Here is a 21,434-nt window from a genome sequence, read left to right on the forward strand (position 1 = left end):
TTATTTGTGTCGGATTATAATTGAAAAGATCAGGCTGCTTATTCAACCAGTGTATTCAGGTTCAGGCTGCTTATTCATCAGTTGCATTGCAAACCAGTTTGATCCGATGTTTATATCTCTGCACTTCCAGTTAGGATCGCCAGGATCTTAAAATCCGTCTGTTTCTCCTGAAGCAGATTTGATGCAGAGTGCAGATTTTTACACCAGATTACAGTATCTATAGTTTCTGGTGATTGGAGAGTTGCCGCGGCCAGTCAAAGGATCTCTGAAGTGCTGGAGTAACTCAGCAGGTCAGACAGCATATCTGGAGAAAACGGACGGGTGACATTTTGGATCAAGACCCTTCTCTGGCCCTGACCCAAAACGTCACCTATCCATGTTCTCCAGTGATGCTGCCTGGTCTGCTGAGTTACTCCAGCACTTTGTGATTTTTTTTTAAAGGATCTCTCTTATTTCCCTAATAAAGATCAGATAACTGCTGCAATGGGACAGCAAGTGGCTGCCTCACCAGCTTTCTGTTTTTGTTATTTTAAGTACGTGTTAAATAGTGTGTTTTAGTGTTCCTTGATTTGTTTTATGTGGGGTTGGGGGAGGGGGGGGGGGGGGGGGGGGGGGCTGGGGGCAACTTTTCTCAATCTCTTACCTCGACGGAGATGCGATTTTTTCCCGAATCATATCTCCGTCCCCACTGCGGCCTAACATCGTGGAGTGGCGCGGCCTTTCCTGGAGACCGACCCGGCGCTTCAATCGTGGGCGTGGCGCGGACTTGCCATCGTGGAGATTGCGATCCCTTTGCCGGGGATCGACTGTGGAGCGCTCTAACCGTGGGCATGTGGACTTTAACATCGTGGAGCCCGCAGTCCCTGGTTAGAGACCGATTCGGGAGCTCCAAACCGCGGAGAGTTTCAACCGTCCCGACAAAGGAGTATCGGTCACCCCGACGCAAGGGCTTCGGATCTTCGGCTGCGGGAGCTTTGATGGCCCCGACTGCGGATGGTTCGACAGCCCCGACCACGGGAGGATGAAGAGGGAGAAGGTTGGACTTTATTACCTTCCAACACAGTGAGGAATGCAGGGAGCCACTGTGGTGGATGTTTAAACAGCCAATTAACTTTAATTTTATTTGGCTGTGTGTCTTGTTGCTTTTCACTTAGTATGGCTGTATGGCAACTCAAATTTCACTGTACCTCAAAATTGGTACACGTGACAATAAACTGACCTCGAGACCTTGAAATTCAGAACCTTGGTCGCACAGTTTAGCTAGGCATTGAATGAACTACTGAGCCACTTAAAGTGCGACTGCAATGTCTTAGTGAATGTCAAATAAATGTTCCATTACCAGTGTGAGGGGGATGCCTTTCTGGCAGAATCAGATTTTGAAAATTAATTATGCACACAGCTTCAGCTCCCAGCCACCGATCAGACACAGCTCGGATGTAGTACTGGGAGGGCAATGGCTCAAAAATAGGAATGGTAAATACCAACAGCTGCGCTTCTTTCAACACAACCTACAATCGACATAAAAGAAAACAAAACATTAAAGAAGTTTTTTAATTATTCACCCACCAAAAAGACTTGTTGAAAAATTTGCAACTGGATATTTCACAAGGTTCTCATACCAACTAAAACAAATGCAATTCTAAATTGTTCACATGAATTGTTCACATGCACCGTTTCTCCAAGATTAAATTGATCCTTTTAATGCATCATCTGGTTTTATCTCACAAGAGACACTGTGAGTTTAACTGCTACATTCATTGTTATTAGATTTTGTCTTCAAATCAGCCTCTGGCATTTTGTTGGAAGCATTGTTCGGGGAACTTTTTTTATCATTTAAAGTCATAGACAGGAACGAGACAGGCTGATATCAATACTGTGAAAATGAATTCAAATTCACACGATTCATTTGTCAATACTGCATGATTCCAGGAACATTTAAAGGGTGAATGAACACTCAATCTAGACTGCTTTTCAGAGCAATGACAAAATGTGCATTGTGACAAACATCAATCAAACAGGCAACTGACCACACATGCAATTTTAGCATTGCATTATGGTCAACAGTTGAAAAACATATTTTCATACATTGTGCCGTGAAAGTGAACCAGCTCTTGTTTACTATAGTGTAGTAAAGTTGCACAGTGGCACAGCGGTAGACCTGCTGCCTTACAGCGCCAGACACCCGGGTTCCATCCTGACTACGGGTGCTGTCTGTACAGAGTCTATACATTCACCCTGTGACTGCGTGGGTTTTATCTGGGTGCTCTGTTTTCTCCCAAATTCCAAAGACTTACAGATTTGTAGGTTAATTTGGCTTTGGTAAAATTGTAAATTGTTCCTAGTGTGTAGGATAGTGTTAGTGTACAAGGTGATTGTTGGTCGGTGCACTCAGTGGACCAGAGGGCCTGTTTCTGCGCTGTATATCTAAAGTCTAAATTAAACAAATCTGGATTGCATGTTCAAGAAATGTAATCCAGTGGTTGAGGTAATACATCACCTCCATTTTACTGCACCAGCAACCACAAACCACAAAATTAACAGTTAAGGGGAGAATGTCATGGCCGTGTCACAAATGTGGTTACGTCTCACCTGTTTCTTTTGCAGAAGAAAGTACTCTGAATGGTATATGTGGTCATTCACAGGGTCTTCCACCCAAATCCACCAAGGCTCACCGACTGATCCATGAGTCTGTGGAGACAAGAACTATTAATTATTTCTGCCTTCCAATACTACCGAACATAACTTTGAGAAAATGATGCTCGAGTGATATAATCACAACAATAACACAGCAATGCATGAGGTCAAATCTGCCATAGAATCTACACCACCTCACCCAAAGAGTAATTGGTTAGATGGGGCATCTTAGTCAGCAGAATGAGTTGGGCTGAAGGACCTGCTTCCAAGCTGCATGACTCTGACTCTTGGGAATGTTCTGTTCAAAGCAAGGACATTGCTGAAGGCTAGTATCTCAGCAGAGAGCAAATGAATCTAGATCAAGTCTGATACCATTGTGCTTTAAAGTTGAGCCTGAGCCACAGTGTAGTGGGGTCTCAAGAGCCGAGTCAGATTAGTAAGGATGGCCAATTATGGAGAAATAGGATACAGTGAGAAACAATTAGACAGATACATGGATAGGACAAGTTTGGAGGGATATGGACCAAACTCAAGCAGGTGGGTCTAGTGTAGCTGGGACATGTTCGCCAGTGTGGGCAAGTTTCCACACTGCATCACTCTATGACTCTATGAGAAATAATTTATGTGGGAATTATATGTCCTATCCATGTACCTGTCTAACTGCTTCTCATTGTATCCTATTTCTCCATAACTATGTAGGAAATTAAGAATTGGAAATCTCTTTAGAAAAGTTGAGAATGTATGGATGGTGAATTACAAGTAGATGACCAAGATGGTCAATAACGCTGAGGGCAACATTGGACTAAAGTCTGATGATGCCAAAATTGCTTATGGGGACTTCACCAACAGAGATGTCGAGATAAGCTCCGTTGCGGAAATAATGTTATTGAATAGGAATGCCAATGTATACGTCATTGAGGGAAGTCGCATAAATATGGAAGAAGTGGACAAGGATAGTTTGATGGCGAATGTACAAATGACAACTTACACATTGGGTAGGAAAACAACACTTGGTGGAAATATGAATGCTGACAAGGGAAGTCAAGGACAGTATAAAAATAAAAGAGAAGTATAACATAGCAAAGATGAGTGGGAAGCCAGAGGATTGGGATTCTTTTAAAGAGCAACAGAAGATAACTAAAAAGGCAATAAGGGGAGAAAAGATGAGGTACGAAGGTAAGCTAGCCAAGAATATAAAGGAGGATAGTAAAAGCTTCTTTAGGTATGTGAAGAGGAAAAAAATAGTTGAGACAAATGTGGGTCCCTTGAAGACAGAAGCAGGTGAATTTATTATGGGGAACAAGCAAATGGCAGACGAGTTGAACAGGTACTTTGGATCTGTCTTCACTAAGGAAGACACAAACAATCTCCCAGATGTACTAGTGGACAGAGGTCCTAGAGTGACGGAGGAACTGAAGGAAATTCACATTAGGCAGGAAATGGTGTTGGGTAGACTGATGGGACTGAAGGCTGATAAATCCCCAGGGCCTGATGGTCTGCATCCCAGGGTACTTAAGGAAGTGGCTCTAGAAATCGTGGACGCATTGGTGATCATTTTCCAATGTTCTCTAGATTCAGTATCAGTACCCATCGATTGGAGGGTAGCTAATGTTATCTCACTTTTTAAGAGAGGAGGGAGAGAGAAAACGGGAAATTATAGACCAGTTAGCCTGACATCAGTGGAGGGGAAGATGCTGGAGTCAATCATAAAAGAAGAAATTGCAGAACATTTGGATAGCGGGAAGTAACAGGATCGGTAACAGGATCGTTCTGAGTTAGCATAGATTTACAAAATCATGCTTGACTAATCTTCAAGAATTTTTTGAGGATGTAACTAGGGAGAGTCAGTGTATGTAGTGTACCTGGACTTTCAGAAAGCCTTTGATAAAGTCCCACATAGGAGATTAGTGGGCAAAATTAGAGCACATGGTATTGGGGGTAGGGTACTGGCATGGATATAAAATTGGTTGGCAGACAGGAAACAAAGAGTAGGGATTAACGGGTCCCTTTCAGAGTGGCAGGCAGTGACTAGTGGGGTACCGCAAGGCTCGGTGCTGGGACCACAGCTATTTACAATATACATTAATGACTTAGATGAGGGGATTAAAAGTAGCATTAGGAAATTTGCAGATGACACAAAGCTGGGTGGCAGTGTGAACTGTGAGGAGGATGCTATGAGGATGCAGGGTGACTTGGACAGGTTGTGTGAGTGGGCAGATGCATGGCAGATGGAGTCTAATGTGGATAAATGTGAGGTTATCCACTTTGGTGGAAAGAACAGGAAGGTAGGTTATTATCTGAATGGTGTCAAGTTAGGAAATGGGCAAGTACAAAGAGATCTGGGTGTCCTTGTTCATCAGTCACTGAAAGTAAGCATGCAGGTCCAGCAGGCAGTGAAGAAAGCTAATGGCATGTAGGCCTTCATGACAAGAGGAGTTGAGTATAGGTGCAAAGCGGTCCTTCTGCAGTTGTACAGGGCCTTTGAGAGACCGAAGCTGGAGTACTGTGTGCAGGTTTGGTCTCCATATTTGAGGAAGGACATTCTTGCTATTGAAGGAGTGCAGCGTAGATTTACTAGGTGAATTTCCAGAATGGCGGGACTGTCGTATGTTGAAAGACTGGAGCGACTGGGCTTGTATACACTGGAATTTAGAAGGATGAGAGGGGATCTTATTGAAACATATAGGATTAATAAGGGATTGGACACGCTAGAGGCAGGAAACATGTTCCCAATGTTAGGGGAGTCCAGAACCAGGGGCTACAGATTAAGAATGAGGGGTAGGCCATTTAGATCAGAGATGAGGAAAAACTTTTTCAGTCAGAGAGTTATAAATCTGTGGAATTCTCTTCCTCAGAAGGTAGTGGAGGCCAATTCTCTGGATGCTTTCAAGCGAGAGTTAGATAGAGCTCTTAATGATAGCGGAGTCAGGGGGTATGGGGAGAGGGCAGGAACGGGGTAGTGATTGTGAATAATCAGCCATGATCACATTGAAAGGCGGTGCTGCCTCGAAGGGCCGAATGGCCTATTCTTGCACCTATTGTCTATTGTCTTTAGTTGAATAACAGAAAATTATGCCAATGAACAATGTGATTTTCTACTTTTAAAAAACAGGGCGAGGTAAGGTGTGAAAGTCAATGTACACCTGCATACATTATCCTGCTTCTCTGTAACTCTGAGGAATAAATATATTTTATCTATTGTTTCCTGTAGTTGATTACATTTTCTCATCTAGCTAATATATGCACCTCCCCCTGGTTCAGATGATTACTATAATATCTAGGTGGATTTATTATTTTACCAGAGATCAATTTGTGTTTTATTGTAATCTCTCAGTCTTTCTCTGTATTAAGAATGTAATCTCATGTGATTATTTTGTGTAGAATTCCGTAGCTACTGTGTTCAACAAAATATCACAGTAAAACTTGTTAAAAGCAGACCATACTCATGGTTTTCATTCAATCAAATTCCTTCAGGTTTTGTACAAATAACAATATTTTTTTTTAATTGACCTTGCACTAAGTATTGTCATTCTTGGACAGTTGAAATATTTCCCATCTTCTTGTCCATTGAATGTATCAGCATGTGGCTCTGATCTGGTCTTTATTGTCTAAATCTGCATCAATTCAAATCGATCTTGACGATTCCATCAGTTGATTGAAATCAAACTTTAGACGACTTTATCAACTTGTGTTGCCACTTTTAGGGCAGTATGGATTTGGACCCCAAGATCCCTATGTACATTTTGCAAGAAAGAACTGCAGATGCTGGTTTAAATCGAAGGTAGGCACAAAATACTGGAGTAACTCAGCGGGACAGGCAGCATCTCTGGAGAGAAGGAATGGGTGACGTTTCGGGACGAGACCCTTCTTCAGACCCGGAACATCACCCATTCCTTCTCTCCAGAGATGCTGCCTGTCCCGCTGAGTTACTACAGCATTAATAGTCAATAGTCGTTTATTTGTCACATACACATAAATGTGTAGTGAAATGAAACATTACCCGCAGTTGAACAATAAGACCAATATTATGTCTCCCTCTGTATGCAGGAAAAAAAAACACTTTTCTATGCTGAGTGTACTTTACAATTTAGTCTTTTTGGATGCTTTTGCTCCTTTTCCACACATTCCACAGTCTGCAGTTAGTTTCTGGAACAAAGAAAAACTTGCCCTTTCATGATGCACAAAAGTTCTTCCATAATAGAAGGAAATGGTAATAACAGAGCTTTATTTGTCGTTCGGTACCGAAGTACCGAACGAAACTACATAGCAGTCATAGAAGAAAAAAAAAAAGAACACAAGACACATAACCCCAACACAAACGTCCATCACAGTGACTCCAAACACCCCCTCACTGTGATGGAGGCAACAAAACTTCCCCTCTCTTCCCCACGCCCACGGACAGACAGCTCGTCCCCGACCGACCCGCACAGTCCCCGCACCGGGCGCTGAAATGTCTCGCGGCCGAACCGGGCGATGAAAGGCCCGCGACAAAGCCTTGCGCAGCTAAGTCCCGTGGTCGAGCCGCACCAGCGGTGAAAAGTCCCGCAGCCGAGCTGCACCGGGCGGTGTTAAGCCCCGCAGCCGAGTTGCACCGGGCGGTGTTAAGTCCCGCAGCCGAGTTGCACCGGGCGGTGTTAAGCCCCGCAGCCGAGCTGCACCGGGCGGTGTTAAGCCCCGCAGCCGAGCTGCACCGGGCGGTGTTAAGCCCCGCAGCCGAGCTGCACCGAGCGATGTAAGTCCAGCGGCCAAGCCGCACCGGGATGTAAAGTCCAGCGGCCAAGCCGCACCGGGATGTAAAGTCCAGCGGCCAAGCCGCACCGGGATGTAAAGTCCAGCGGCCGAGCCGCACCGGGGGATGTTAGGCCCCGCAGCCGAGCCGCACCCCGCGCCGTGAGGAAGAGAAAAGTTCCCCACACCCACCCACCCACACCCACCCACACCCAACCCCCACACACCACCACCCCCTCCCACACATACACAACCAAAAAAATATATATAAAAATCATCCCAACACCGACACTCAACAAAAAAAAGACGGACAGACTGCTAGTCAGCCGCTGCCGTTAGGCGCCGCCACGTGACTGTCACGCGATTTATCAATTGCAGTTTTAATTAAACCCTTCAACATCTTTTTAGCTGAAATATACAATCTCCACAACTATGTAAAACAAATTATAATCCAGCAGATATTTTTGTACATTAACTCGGCACGCCCTCTGCTGATTCTTTATTAACATTGCAAAGTTGCTATTCTAATTCAAGGTGGAAGCAAGATTGGGATGAAACTGTTCAAGAAATTATTAATATTAATCAGTGTTGCATTGTTAAATATCTATCATCATTTTCTGATTCTTGTTTATACGCAGAATCGATTGATGTTCAGATTGGAAGTTTTGATCAACCACATCCCTTTAAATAATAGTCTAATGATTTGTTTTAGCTGCAGTAATTGAAAAGCTAAGCTCATCATCATGGTTGCATCTGCTTCCTTCAACATACACAGAATATGTAAATATTCACTTTGCTGTCAAGTTCAAAGTGTTACGATATATAATCTTAATTAAATAAATTAAAGATGATAATGCAACTTATCTATCCTGCAATCATTTACATTGGAGGATACCTAGACACGAATACTAAAATTACAGTCTCTCGTGGTCTATTATGAAGCATCCGTCGAGTTATCTTTTTATGACAATCTGATTTCAGCCTATCCGGATCATGTCAATAAATATAAATAAGGAGCTTCTTTGTAAAAGAGGACGTGTTTTTGCATTGAATCATAAACAGCTGAAGAACCATATCTATCTGAAAGCACTCTAGCTTCCAGCCCAATTCTACAGTTGCATTACTGGAACATGCTTCTTCAGTCTGAAGAAATGTCTCATCCCGAAACGTCACCCATTCCTTCTCTCCACAGATGCTGCCTATACTGCTGAGTTACTCCAGCATTTTGTGTCTATTTTTGCTTCTTCATAGGTGGTTTTGAAGACTTCCAGGGATTTGCATTATGATCATTGATGTGAACTCTCTGCATGTGTTCTTCTTTTCAGTCTTTAAATGCTGGTATGAGTAACAGTTCTGGTTCCCCTGTCTTTAAAACACATTATCTTTCCATGAGATCAAATGAACTTCATCAACATCACTCTGCAGATTGATTAAAGGTCCTGGTTGATTGGTGGTAGTGTTATTTTAGCACAGTATAAAGGGTAATACTGTTATTTCTGGCACAGTATATATAAACCTAAAACCCATAATTTCTTCTCTGGATTTTTCATCTACAGCAGACAGAGTTTATTCAAGGTTGAGAACAGTAGATTTTGGAGCACTAAAATAATCCAAGCAATAACAGTTCTGATAAGAGGTCTTTTGCCTTAAATATGTTTCTCTTTTTTTTGTAGATGGTGCCTATGTTCTCGGATTATCTATTTTTATTTCAGATTTGCAACAACTGCAGTTTTTTTAATTTTTAAAAAGGAAATATGGATTTGGACAAGAAGGTGAAGTTGACTCAAAAATTTAGATGTGAACAACTAAAATGAATGAAGGGCAGCATGGCTTGCTTTGCCTTGCTCCAATTTGGCTGTTCTTAGGTAATAGTGATTTTTTTAAATACAAAAATGGTCATAGAAATGTATTTATTGAAAGGTACAGAATGTCTGAGAAATAACAATAAAATTACACACTGATAAGGATTATTGAAAGTAGATATTAGTAAGGATTTACCTCAATGCTGTTTTGTGAGCCAGACTGAAGTTTAAGGTGAATAATGAGAATACCCCCCCGATGACATGGAACCTCACAAATAGCAATCATATGCTATTAGCATTAGAATGACATTACCTCCACACCTCTGACTTAAATTGCGTTTTGGAAAATCATCCATCTAACACAACTCTCAATTTACAATCAAAACTCTGCAGTCATAAAATACGTAAAGAGCAAACACTTGATACTTCGCAGCTCATTTCTGTGTGTGCACATCCACCGCAGAACAGTTTTACTCGGGAAAATAAGTCACTGCACCTTTAAAATGAATTTATTATCTGAAGTGCATTTATAAATCGTGATGTACAGACCTGGTTTAAACAAGTATTTCAGGGCACTCTCCGATCAGTTTTCCCCATTAAACAAGTAGCATGGATCACATTGCATTTACTGATAATGTTAGCTTGCACTTATTCATATCGTGTTAATACTCATTTCTCAGAAACATTGCAGCAAATATTTGCTGTAGTCATGGAAAATTCCATAATGCTGTTCCAGTACTTTCACATTGCAATGCTTTGAACGAACATACAATATATTTTTGCTCACAATAGTCTTACCTTTACAACATTAAAAATAATTTGGAAAATACGGGCAACCTGGAGCTTTGAAAAGCTTTGCAATTAAGGGCTAACGAAAATCAACCTCTTTAAGAAAGGATCATTGCTCTCAGTTTTTACAAATCATCACTACTAAAGCGCTCCTATAAATCACAAGGTATATTACAGTTAATAATTAGGATTGCCCGAATTCAATGTACATAAGTATAGATGTGGAATTATTAAAAACACACATTTTAATAAAGTTTTCAAACTTAACTTTCCTTGGTCTTAATGCATAACCTATCAAAAGAATACACACATTTGTTTTTAAGCATTGGTATTCTTATTTTATGGGAGAAAGATAAGAATCCAATCTTATGAACATTGACTTCTCTAACTTCAAATAGCCCTTGCTTTCCCTCTCTCTCCATCCCCTCCTCCTTCCCAGTTCCTCCACCAGTTTTATTGTCTCCGACTACATTCTATCTCTGTCCCGCCCACTCCCCTGACATCAGTCTGAAGAAGGCTCTCGACCTGAAACTTCACCCATTCGTTCTCTCCAGAGATGCTGCCTGTCCCGCTGAGCTACTCCAGCATTTTGTGTCTACCCAAGAGTCCAATCTAATTGCTATTACTTAAATATCCACATATTTTCTATGCATACCAAAGATGACAAATGCACTGGTTTACAGAATTGAGTGAAATTTTCTTCAATTCCCAAACCAAATCTTTTGTCAGAGGATAGTGAATCTGTGAAATTCTTTGCCACAGAAGGTTGTGGAGGCGAAGTCAATGGATATTTTTACGGCAGAGATAGATAGATTCTTAATTAGTACAGGTGTCAAGAACTATGGGGAGAAGGCACGAGAATGCGGTTAAGAGGGAGAGATAGATCAGCCATGATTGAATGGTGGAGTAGACTTGATGGGCCGAATGGCCTAATTCTGCTCCTATCAAATGAACATATCGCAGAAAGTGAATTTGAAACGTACAAATCTTTTCAGTGACAAAATTAAAATATATATAGAAACATATATTTTGTAGGTTTGTATGTTAATTGGCTGGGTAAATGTAAAAATTGTCCCTAGTGGGTATAGGATAGTGTTAATGTACGGGGATCGCTGGGCGGCACGGACTTGGAGGGCCGAAAAAGGCCTGTTTCCGGCTGTATATATATGATATGATGATATGATATATATTTCAATTCCAGCTCAAACAAATATGCCCAAAGGTTTGTATTACTTTTACCAGTTCTACTAGATCTCCTGAACATGCTGTGTTTCTTTTCCTATTTTCCAAAGCTGCCTTACCACACACCAACATGTCTTTCTGAACTCATTACCGCTGAAGAAAATTGCTGTTCAGAATTGTGAAGACACATCGAGCAGGAAGCTGGGTGAATGGCAGAAGCAGCTGGAGGACCTTGGGTGGGAGGCTAGGTAAGGGAACATTGCTCATGGAGCCATTGATTGAAACATAACAGGGGATTTTCCCATCTATGTTCTGAAGTGAGGGAGTTCTTGCAGTCAGAAACACAATGTCTATTCAATTTGTTTATTAACATAGGAATGATTGAGAGGCACCAAATTTTTGTGGCTAATTTTTTATTTAAGCGACCTGTCTATTTTTATCCATTTTATGATTTGTTGTAATTGTATAATTCTTCCTTTGCATTTCACTTCTCATACATCCACGAATATCTCACAATACTAAAATCATCATTGTATGGCCTGATATCAAATAGAGAGGATTACTTGTGGTAATATTAATGCATTTGATGATACCTAGCTCCACGGTTAACTTTAGCTCGTATACATCACAATTTTGCCAAAATCAATTGTGATGAGCTGATTTTACTTTTTTACTTTTGTTATTCAATATTCAGTATGATGTTTGCATATTTCCTATCCTTGCCTTTAACTGTAGCCTATTTCACAATTTGCTTGCACAAATTCAATGTGCAATGTTACAGACTAGTTTAACCCTGATCTAAGCTTGAAGCAACTCTAGTCCGAATTCACAGTGTTGGGGGAGTCCAGAACCAGGGGCCACAGTTTAAGAATAAGGGGTAGGCCATTTAGAACAGAGATGAGGAAAAACTTTTTTAGTCAGAGAGTTGTGAATCTGTGGAATTCTCTGCCTCAGAGGGCAGTGGAGGCCAATTCTCTGAATACATTCAAGAGAGAGCTAGATAGAGCTCTTAAGGATAGCGGAGTCAGGGGGTATGGGGAGAAAGCAGGAACGGGGTACTGATTGAGAATGATCAGCCATGATCACATTGAATGGCGGTGCTGGCTCGAAAGGCCGAATGGCCTCCTCCTGCACCTATTGTCTATTGTCTATTGTTCACCAGTTTTCACCTCAAATGTTGGGGTCCTTTCCTGTATTGCGACGTTCTCCTCTCTGCTTTGACCATTACCAGATTTAACAGCTTCAGAAAGCTTGTCTTGCTTTCCCAAAGGATGATGATTAGTTTCTCAACATTTAAGATAAACGAATAAAAATCTTTCAAAAATGATGCTTCTATTTTATGTTACAGACCTTAAGGGTAAGTTTTGTTGAGAGTTAAATTTAAAGAAAAATTGCATTATTTAAATTTTTCTGCAACTCTTCCTTATCTTAGAATATGACAGTACAGCACAGGAACATGCCCTTCAGCCTACGATGTCCACGTTGAACATAATGCAAAGATAAACTAATCTTCTCTGCCTGCACACGATCCATATCTCACCATTCCCTGCATAAACATTTGCCTATCTAAAAGCCTCTTAAATGCCATCTTTATGTTGAATTCACCATTAGTCAATTGTAGCTATTAAAAAAAACGGCTGAACAAATCAAATTATACTTCTGCAGTTTAATCTTTGCATGATGCCCCATCATTTTGGACAATGTTCTTTTTACCTGGTCATGCCATTTGAAGTCTGGATTAATGGTCAGGCGAACTCGAAGAACAGTTCGGGTAATGGGTTGGATGGTTGCTTCCATCGTAATAGAAGGGATTTCATGAACACATTGCTTCACCTTTAATCCAATGTTAACATGATGCAGCATGTGGCCTGAATAATAAAACAAAATTTGATTAAACAAATACACTTTAAGAAGCAGTGGACAGGCTGTTACTAGCAAATAACCAAATGGAACAGGCTTTCCTTGAGGTTTTCCAATGTTAATTAAGTTTTTCCGTGACTTAGGTTCTTGCATTACTGAGGAAAGTCCTCTTCAAATGCTCCCTCATTTCTATCATATTTTAAAAACAAAATCCGTACGACCTCTCATTACAGCAAAAGATTTTGATTTGTTCCAAGAAACCCTTGTTCTGAAATTTTCAAATGAGTTCTTATACCATAAAATATTTGCTTAGCTGGAGCGTTATAGACAAATAAATCTAGCCTCAATGTACTCCCATTAAAAAATAAACAAACTACTGCTTGTAAAATCTCTGCAAATAGACTCATGACACTACAAAAATAAACTGAGGCATTACGTTAAAAGCATCTGGTATCTTCTAAAACCTCACTGCTTTGTGGCTTTTATGTATTTCTCAAAAGGTACAAACATATGCTCATGAGCTCCAGGCAGCCAAACAGCTTCAGGTCCATCTCCATTTTAAGTCTGCATCAGTTTTCTGCTCCAAAACAAACATTTTTGTGCATTTAATACTTTAATATTAGTAAACTTAAAATAAAAACCTGTTACTCTCATTTCCGTAATCTTACTCTTAATTGTAATTTTTCTTATTTTATTCACAATTTCTAAATTAAAAAATCACATGCTTTTTTTTCCATTCTAAGGCTGCTATCACATGTTTTGCATTAGGAGCACCTGTTAAAAATCTTTTTTTTTAAACCGGCTGCAAAGGACCTTTACATGTTAAGGTCAGTAGGAACATGTCGCACTTGTACTGGGTCAAGTCACAATTCACAAATGGTAGAACAGAAAGTGTTTGACTAAATGAGCACGTTCAGCCATGGGTACCAGGACACACACACAACTTGACCAGAGACTGGGATCATGAAAATGTAAATCTGACAGGCCGCCAATTGCCTGGCTAGACAAGGACAAGTCTACTAAAATGTATTATTACTCCTTGCCAAAGGACGTGAGCTTATGACAATGTTAATGTCATAATATTTTTGAGTTTTTAATTTACAGTCATCTGTTGAAAGTCAGAAATACTGTCGGAATTAAAAATTAGATGTTAGAAATATAGAATTACTGAAGAGTCAAAAGGGAGTTTGAAATGATAAATATATAATTTTTCCAGTTCAAAAGAGGACGGCACAGTGGCACAAAATTCCTTGCCAAAGAAATAGGCACGGGGGAAGAGGCGATGGAAGAAAAGCTCTGAATTGTGGCAGGCCGGAACTCGTTGATGTGAGTGAACAGGGCGACAAAGAAGAGGCCTCTGCTGAGCTTCGGAGGTGAGAGGGGATGGTGCAAGGAAGACAGCACTGGTTGGGGTTGAGGTCAGGCGTGGGTCCAGGAGAGAAGTGGGGTGAGGGGAGGCTGATGTGGTGGGATAGAAGGGGGCTCAGTGGAGAAGGGGTAGGAGATCGGAGATGGTTGACGGTGTGCGGCACAATTGATAGCAGGGGACATGCAGCAAGACACGTTGGCAGTGTCGAGGGACCCAGCCAGGAGGCGGTTGGGGGAGCGGCAGAACCCAACAGCAGTGTCAGAGGACCCAGCGAGGAGGCACGAGGGGGAGCCCATCTAGATGAAGAGTCCAACCTGAAAAGTCAACTGTCCATTTACCTCCACAGTTGTTACTTGACCCGCTGAGTTTCTCCAGCAGACCTTTTGTTGTTATTTGTAACACAGAGCCCATTTATAAAGATTATAAGCTTTTAAGAACCAGGAAATATTTTAACAATGAAGAGAGCTAACGAAAACAAGATATTGTTCAGCTGGCCTTCGAAGATTTTGCTTTGACAATTAAGGGCAAAGCTTCTTTTGACTCTTATCTCTATTGGCCCAATCAGTATCAATATGGGTGTCAACATAACTAGATATAGATCAAAATATTAAATCTGTCATGCTTAGAAAATAATGCATCTGCAGCCACTATTATATAAATGTTGTGCAATATAGTCAAAGAATTGCACAGTATGGGCAGCACAGCCCAACTTGTCCATGCCAACCAAGTTGCCTGATCAAACTAGTCCCTCTTGCCTACAAGTGAGATACCTTTTAAATCTATTCACCCAACATTATATTAAATACCTCTTTAAGGTCACCATCAGCCTCTTGGAACCTAGCAATAAAGGTCCTCGCCTATCTGACCCTTCCTTTTGACTCAAACCTTCGAGACCCGGTAACACCCTTCTAATTCTTTTTTGCACCCTTTCCTGTTTAATGACATGCTTTTCATAGCTGGGCACCCAGAACTGCACACAGTATTCCTAATGTGGCCTTACCAATGTCTTTCACACCTAAAATAAATGAACTGTGCTGTTGTACTCAACTCCTGTACTCAATACATCGATCCAATAAAGACAAATGTGACAAACCCCTTATTTACCACCCTAGTTACCTGTACCACCACTCTCATGGTACAATGTAACTGGACCTCTGGGTGTCTCTATTCCACAACACTCAGCAGGGCCTTACCACTCAATGTGCAAGTCCTGCCCTGACCTGTCTTATCAAAATACAACACCTTGCATACATCTGATTTAAACTGCTTCTCCCATTCCTCTTCTCATTGCCACAGTTGGTCAAGACTCCAATCTAATCTCAGATTACCTTCTTCACTGTCCATTATACCACCAATTTTAGTGCTATCTGCAAACTTATGAAACATGCCACCTACATCCTCATCCAAATTGTTAATATAAATAACAAGCAACTTACTGATCCCCATGGTGCACTTGTTACAGACTCCCAGTCTGAAAAATAACCCTCTATCACCACCCTCTGTCTCCTATCTTCAAGATAATACCTTTACTTTTTACCTGGATATGAGAATATTATGAAAACAATAGACTTTCAAAATAGCCATTGCTGGTTCACTTCTACAAATTAATTTATTAAATTAGAATTCCCATCTTACTTGCCATCAACTACTACAATGAGGTCTTTCTTCATTATAGGAATACGTTGCATTCAACCTCTTAAAATAATTTAGCCCAAGGATGTCATCAAAGTTAACAAGTTAATCCTCTGAATATAAAAGTGGTGCCATAGGACGAGAGTATTGCAAATATTGCATGCTTTATGGAGAGATGAGAGGAATAAACCGAGCAACTACAAGCCAATCATTCTAATGTCAGTGTGAGGAATAAATAGATATTAATTTTCACCTGAAGAGGGAATAGGTTAATAAGGGGCAGCTAGCAATGATTTGTTAAAGAGAAATAGAGTATGACTGAGTCATTTGGTGAAGTGGCAAGAAAAGTTGACAGAGGTATGCAACAGTCATTGTATGCCGGAAAAGCAGCAGACAAGGATCTGTTAAAATACCCATGTAGCAAGAAGTACTAAACAAGAAAAATGCAATGGTAATTTGAGTATTTAAACTGCTGAAGAATCAGAGAGAGAAGAGTGATAAGTAGTTATGGCCCTGCATGCAATGGGACACAACAAAGGATTGACATTGTGATTTTTTTGTTACAAATTAATAATATGCAGATTACAACGTTAAATTGTAATCTGTGGAATTCATTGCCATAGACTGCGGTGGAAGCCAAGTCATTGGGTATTTTTAAAAATGGAGACTGATCTATTTTTACCTCTCAACCCAATTCACCTGCCTTCTCCCCATTACCTTTTAACGTCAAACGTTACGGGAAAGCAGGAGAATGGGGTTGAGAGGGGAAAAATAGATTGGCCATGATTGAATGGGGAGTAGACTTGATGGGCTGAATGGCCTAATACTATTCCTATGTCTTGGTACACTCAGAACATTTTAAGAAGCATTTATTTAGATGAATACTTGAAAAGGCATGGAAATAATGGACAATGAGATTATAATGGAAATATACTTGGCGAGTTGCATAGACATGGCTCAATGGACCCATTTCTGTGCTACATGATACTAATTGTTCCCATTTTGTGTAGTGAATCCACATTTTCCACTTGTAGAGTAATCTAATCAGCCTCACTCCTCTTCTTTTTGCACGGCGCTAGAGCTGTTCTGGGTTAGCACCTCATTGCAGCAGTGGCGCAGATTGTAAACAGTCTCGCTGCACCCCTAAAAAGCTACGACAAATAAAAGAAAGATACCTCTAGAGTCTGCAAGAGCTGGGGCGGAAGATGACTCACAGGTGGATTACTCGGCTACAGACCACAGAACGGAACAGACTACAAGTAGGATTAGCATCAATGAAGGACAGCGGCTCAGTGGTAGAGGGAAAGAAGCACCAGGTCTGTTCTTGTGGTTGGCAGAAAGTAACAACAGCAAAGGGCCTCAGAATACATCAGGGAAGGAAGAAGTGCTTGTTGGAGGGAATTCAGGGAAATCGCATTGAGCAGTACTCAATGGGGGCTTGAGACGTGAATTGGCCAAGATAGACTGGCAAGTGATTCTTAAAGGGTTGACGGTGGATATGCAATGGAAGGCATTTAAAGACCGCATGGATGAACTACAACAATTGTTCATCCCAGTTTGGCAAAAGAATAAATCAGGGAAGGTAGTGCATCCGTGGCTAACAAGGGAGATTAGGGATAGTATCAAAACAAAAGATGAAACGTACAAATTAGCAAGAAAAAGCAGCCTACCAGAGGACTGGGAGAAATTCAGAGTCCAGCAGAGGAGGACAAAGGGCTTAATTAGGAAAGGGAAAATAGATTATGAAAGAAAACTGGCAGGGAACATAAAAACTGACTGCAAAAGCATTTATAGATATGTGAAGAGAAAAAGATTAGTTAAAACAAATGTAGGTCCCTTGCAGTCAGAAACAGGTGAATTGATCATGGGGAACAAGGACATGGCAGACCAATTGAATAACTACTTTGGTTCTGTCTTCACTAAGGAAGACATAAATAATCTGCCGGAAATAGCAGGGGACCGGGGGTCAGATGAGATGGAGGAACTGAGTGAAATCCAGGTTAGTCGGGAAGTGGTGTTAGGTAAATTGAATGGATTAAAGGCCGATAAGTCCCCAGGGCCAAATAGGTTGCATCCCAGAGTGCTTAAGGAGGTAGCCCCAGAAATAGTGGATGCATTAGTGATAATTTTTCAAAGCTCTTTAGATTCTGAAGTAGTTCCTGAGGATTGGAGGGTAGCTAATGTAACCCCACTTTTCAAAAAGGGAGGGAGAGAGAAAACGGGGAATTACAGACCAGTTAGTCTAACATCGGTAGTGGGGAAAATGCTCGAGTCAGTTATTAAAGATGGGATAGGAGCACATTTGGAAAGTGGTGAAATCATTGGACAAAGTCAGCATGGATTTATGAAAGGTAAATCATGTCTGACGAATCTTATAGAATTTTTCGAGGATGTGACTAGTAGAGTGGATAAGGGAGAACCAATGGATGTGTTATATCTGGACTTCCAGAAGGCTTTCGACAAGGTCCCACATAAGAGATTAGTATGCAAACTTAAAGCATACGGTATTGTGGGTTCAGTAATGATGTGGATAGAGAACTGTCTGGCAGAAAGGAAGCAAAGAGTAGGAATAAACGGGTCCTTTTCAGAATGGCTGGCAGTGACTAGTGGGGTACCGCAAGGCTCAGTGCTCGGACCCCAGCTATTTATAATATATATTAATGATTTGGACGACGGAATTGAATGCAACATCTCCAAGTTTGCAGATGACACGAAGCTGGGGGGCAGTGTTAGCTGTGAGGAGGATGCTAAGAGGCTGCAACGTGACTTGGATAGGTTAGGTGAATGGGCAAATGCATGGCAGATGCGTATAATGTGGATAAATGTGAGGTTATCCACTTTGGTGGCAAGAACAGGAAAGCAGACTATTACCTGAATGGTGGCCGATTAAGAGAAGGGGAGATGCAACGAGACCTGGGTGTCATGGTACACCAGTCATTGAAAGTAGGCATGCAGGTGCAGCAGGCAGTGAAGAAAGCGAATGGTATGTTGGCATTCGTAGCGAGGGGATTTGAGTATAGGAGCAGGGAGGTTCTGCTGCAGTTGTACAGGGCATTGGTGAGACCACACCTGGAGTATTGCGTACAGTTTTGGTCTCCTAATCTGAGGAAAGACATTCTTGCCATAGAGGGAGTACAGAGAAGGTTCACCAGATTGATTCCTGGGATGGCAGGACTTTCATATGAAGAAAGACTGGATAGACTCGGCTTGTACTCGCTGGAATTTAGAAGATTGAGGGGGATCTTATAGAAACTTACAAAATTCTTAAGGGGTTGGACAGGCTAGATGCAGGAAGATTGTTCCCGATGTTGGGGAAGTCCAGAACAAGGGATCACAGTTTAAGGATAAGGGGGAAGTCTTTTAGGACCGAGATGAGAACGTTTTTTTTCACACAGAGAGTGGTGAATCTGTGGAATTCTCTGCCACAGAAGGTAGTTGAGGCCAGTTCATTGGCTATATTTAAGAGGGAGTTAGATGTGGCCCTTGTGGCTAAAGGGATCAGGGGGTATGGAGAGAAGGCAGGTACGGGATACTGAGTTGGATGATCAGCCATGATCATATTGAATGGCAGTACAGGCTCGAAGGGCCGAATGGCCTACTCCTGCACCTATTTTCTATGTTTCTTGAGATGTCAGTCAAATCAGTCGAGTAAAGTCCAGCGACAGGTAGAAAACCATAGTTCGCAGGATATCATTACCCCTGTTACTGATGACAAGGGGACATGCTCTGTAGAGGGGGATGCATGTGGTGGTGAGGTTAATCTGCCAGTCAGGGAGACGAACTGAAACCTAGAATTAAATGGCTTAGGGCAAGTGGGCTGAAACCTAGAGTTAAATGGCTTAGGGCAAGTAAAAGGAAGGAATGAGAAACTGTTAATATAGATTTGGTAAAGGCATTAGAGAGTCTGAAAGGGACAGTGGAAAACAAGTTAGATAAGATGGGAGAGTTTATCCTGTCTGGTCCGAACCGACAGAAGGTCTTCTGTGGCACAAGTCACAGAAAATTTTAATGGTGGTCACGGGAGGAATGTGTCACAATACACAGTGCATCGCACCCTACTGCTTATGGGGCTGCACACGGAGGACCAACAGCATATCAGGCAAGTGGTCATAATGTTTTGGCTCATCAGGTCATAATGTTTTGGCTGATCGGTGTATACCCAGCCACTTTAAATGTTTGCTTCTCTTTCCCTTTACCATCTGTTAGCTCCTTTCAGTCTCCTTTATCCCACTGAGGACAAACCCAGGTTCTTCAATTGAACCTTGTGGCTGAGCTCTCTAATCCCATTCTGGTTACTCTTCCACACCATCTGCAAGACCTTCACACACATCCCAGAGTTTGACAGTTTGCTGACCAGAATTGGAGGCAATACCTCAGATTTAGCTTCAGTATTGTAAAGATTTTCTTAATGCTTCGATTTTTGACGCCCAAGATCCCACATGCTTTACAATTTGCTTTCTGACCTTTGTAAGATTTATGCACATAACGGTTTCTTCCTGGTCGACGTATGTTCTGTAGAACTGACATTGGCCTATGCTGCCTTAATTTTCCTCTCTCACAAAACCTCTAATAGAATTTTTTCTGTCCATTGTGCTAATCGATCGATCTATAGACAATAGGTGCAGGAGGAGGCCATTCGGCCCTTCGAGCCAGCACCGCCATTCAATGAGATCATGGCTGATCATTCTCAATCAGTACCCCGTTCCTGCCTTCTCCCCATACCCCCTGACTCCGCTATCTTTAAGAGCTCTATCTAGCTCGATCTATGCCCTTTTGCAATCTATTTTCCACATATTTATGTTTGGTGTCATCTATAAAGGAAGTACAGGAATGAGATCGAGAACCTGGTGTCGAGACAACAACCTTTCTTTCAAAGTCAGCAAGACATAGGAGATTGTGATCGACTTTAGGATGCGAAGCGGTTCACATACCCCAGTTTGCATTGACGGTGCCGAAGTAGAGATGGTTGTAAACTTCAAATTCCTAGGAGTCAATATCACCAACAACTTCTTCTGGACCACCCACATTGAAGCAACGACCAAGAAAGCACACCAACACCTCTACTTCCTTGGAAGGCTCAGGAAGTTCAGCATGTCCCCTACAACTCTCACCACCTTCCACAGATGCACCAGAGAAAGTATTTTATCAGGATGCATCACAGCTTCGTTTGGGAACAGCTCCATCTAAGACTGCAAGAAATTGCAGCAAATTGTGGACACAGCTCAGACCATCACACAAACCAACCTCTCTTCAATTGACTCTATTTATACCTCACGCTGCCTCGGCAAGGCCAGCAGCAGAATCAAGGACGAGTCACACTCTGGCTACTCCCTCTTTCGGCTGACTGGATATCACGCCAAAAAAGCTTTTCACTGTATCTCGATACACGTGACACTAAACTGAACAGTAAATATTGAAAATATACTCTGCACTCCATA

The 21,434-nt window shown here is 41.6% G+C and overlaps 1 protein-coding gene across 3 annotated transcripts in view; it reads right to left on the reverse strand.

Annotated features, from left to right (window-relative positions):
* The window catches only part of ascc3 (activating signal cointegrator 1 complex subunit 3), a 328,254-nt gene that overhangs the window by 111,456 nt on the left and 195,364 nt on the right, over positions 1-21,434 (reverse strand). For all 3 annotated transcript variants that reach the window (XR_013547292.1, XM_078399847.1, XM_078399848.1), the window contains exons 22-24: positions 12,849-13,003; positions 2,590-2,688; positions 1,340-1,508 (exon numbers count right to left, since the gene is read on the reverse strand). Coding sequence is in view for 2 of the 3 variants with exons in the window: in XM_078399847.1 (XP_078255973.1) it covers positions 1,340-1,508; positions 2,590-2,688; positions 12,849-13,003 (423 nt within the window). In the remaining variant the exon portion in view is untranslated. The remainder of the gene's footprint in view (positions 1-1,339; positions 1,509-2,589; positions 2,689-12,848; positions 13,004-21,434) is intronic.

The sequence above is a fragment of the Rhinoraja longicauda genome, chromosome 5 (genome assembly GCF_053455715.1).
Source record: "Rhinoraja longicauda isolate Sanriku21f chromosome 5, sRhiLon1.1, whole genome shotgun sequence".
Classification (NCBI taxonomy): domain Eukaryota; kingdom Metazoa; phylum Chordata; class Chondrichthyes; order Rajiformes; family Arhynchobatidae; genus Rhinoraja; species Rhinoraja longicauda.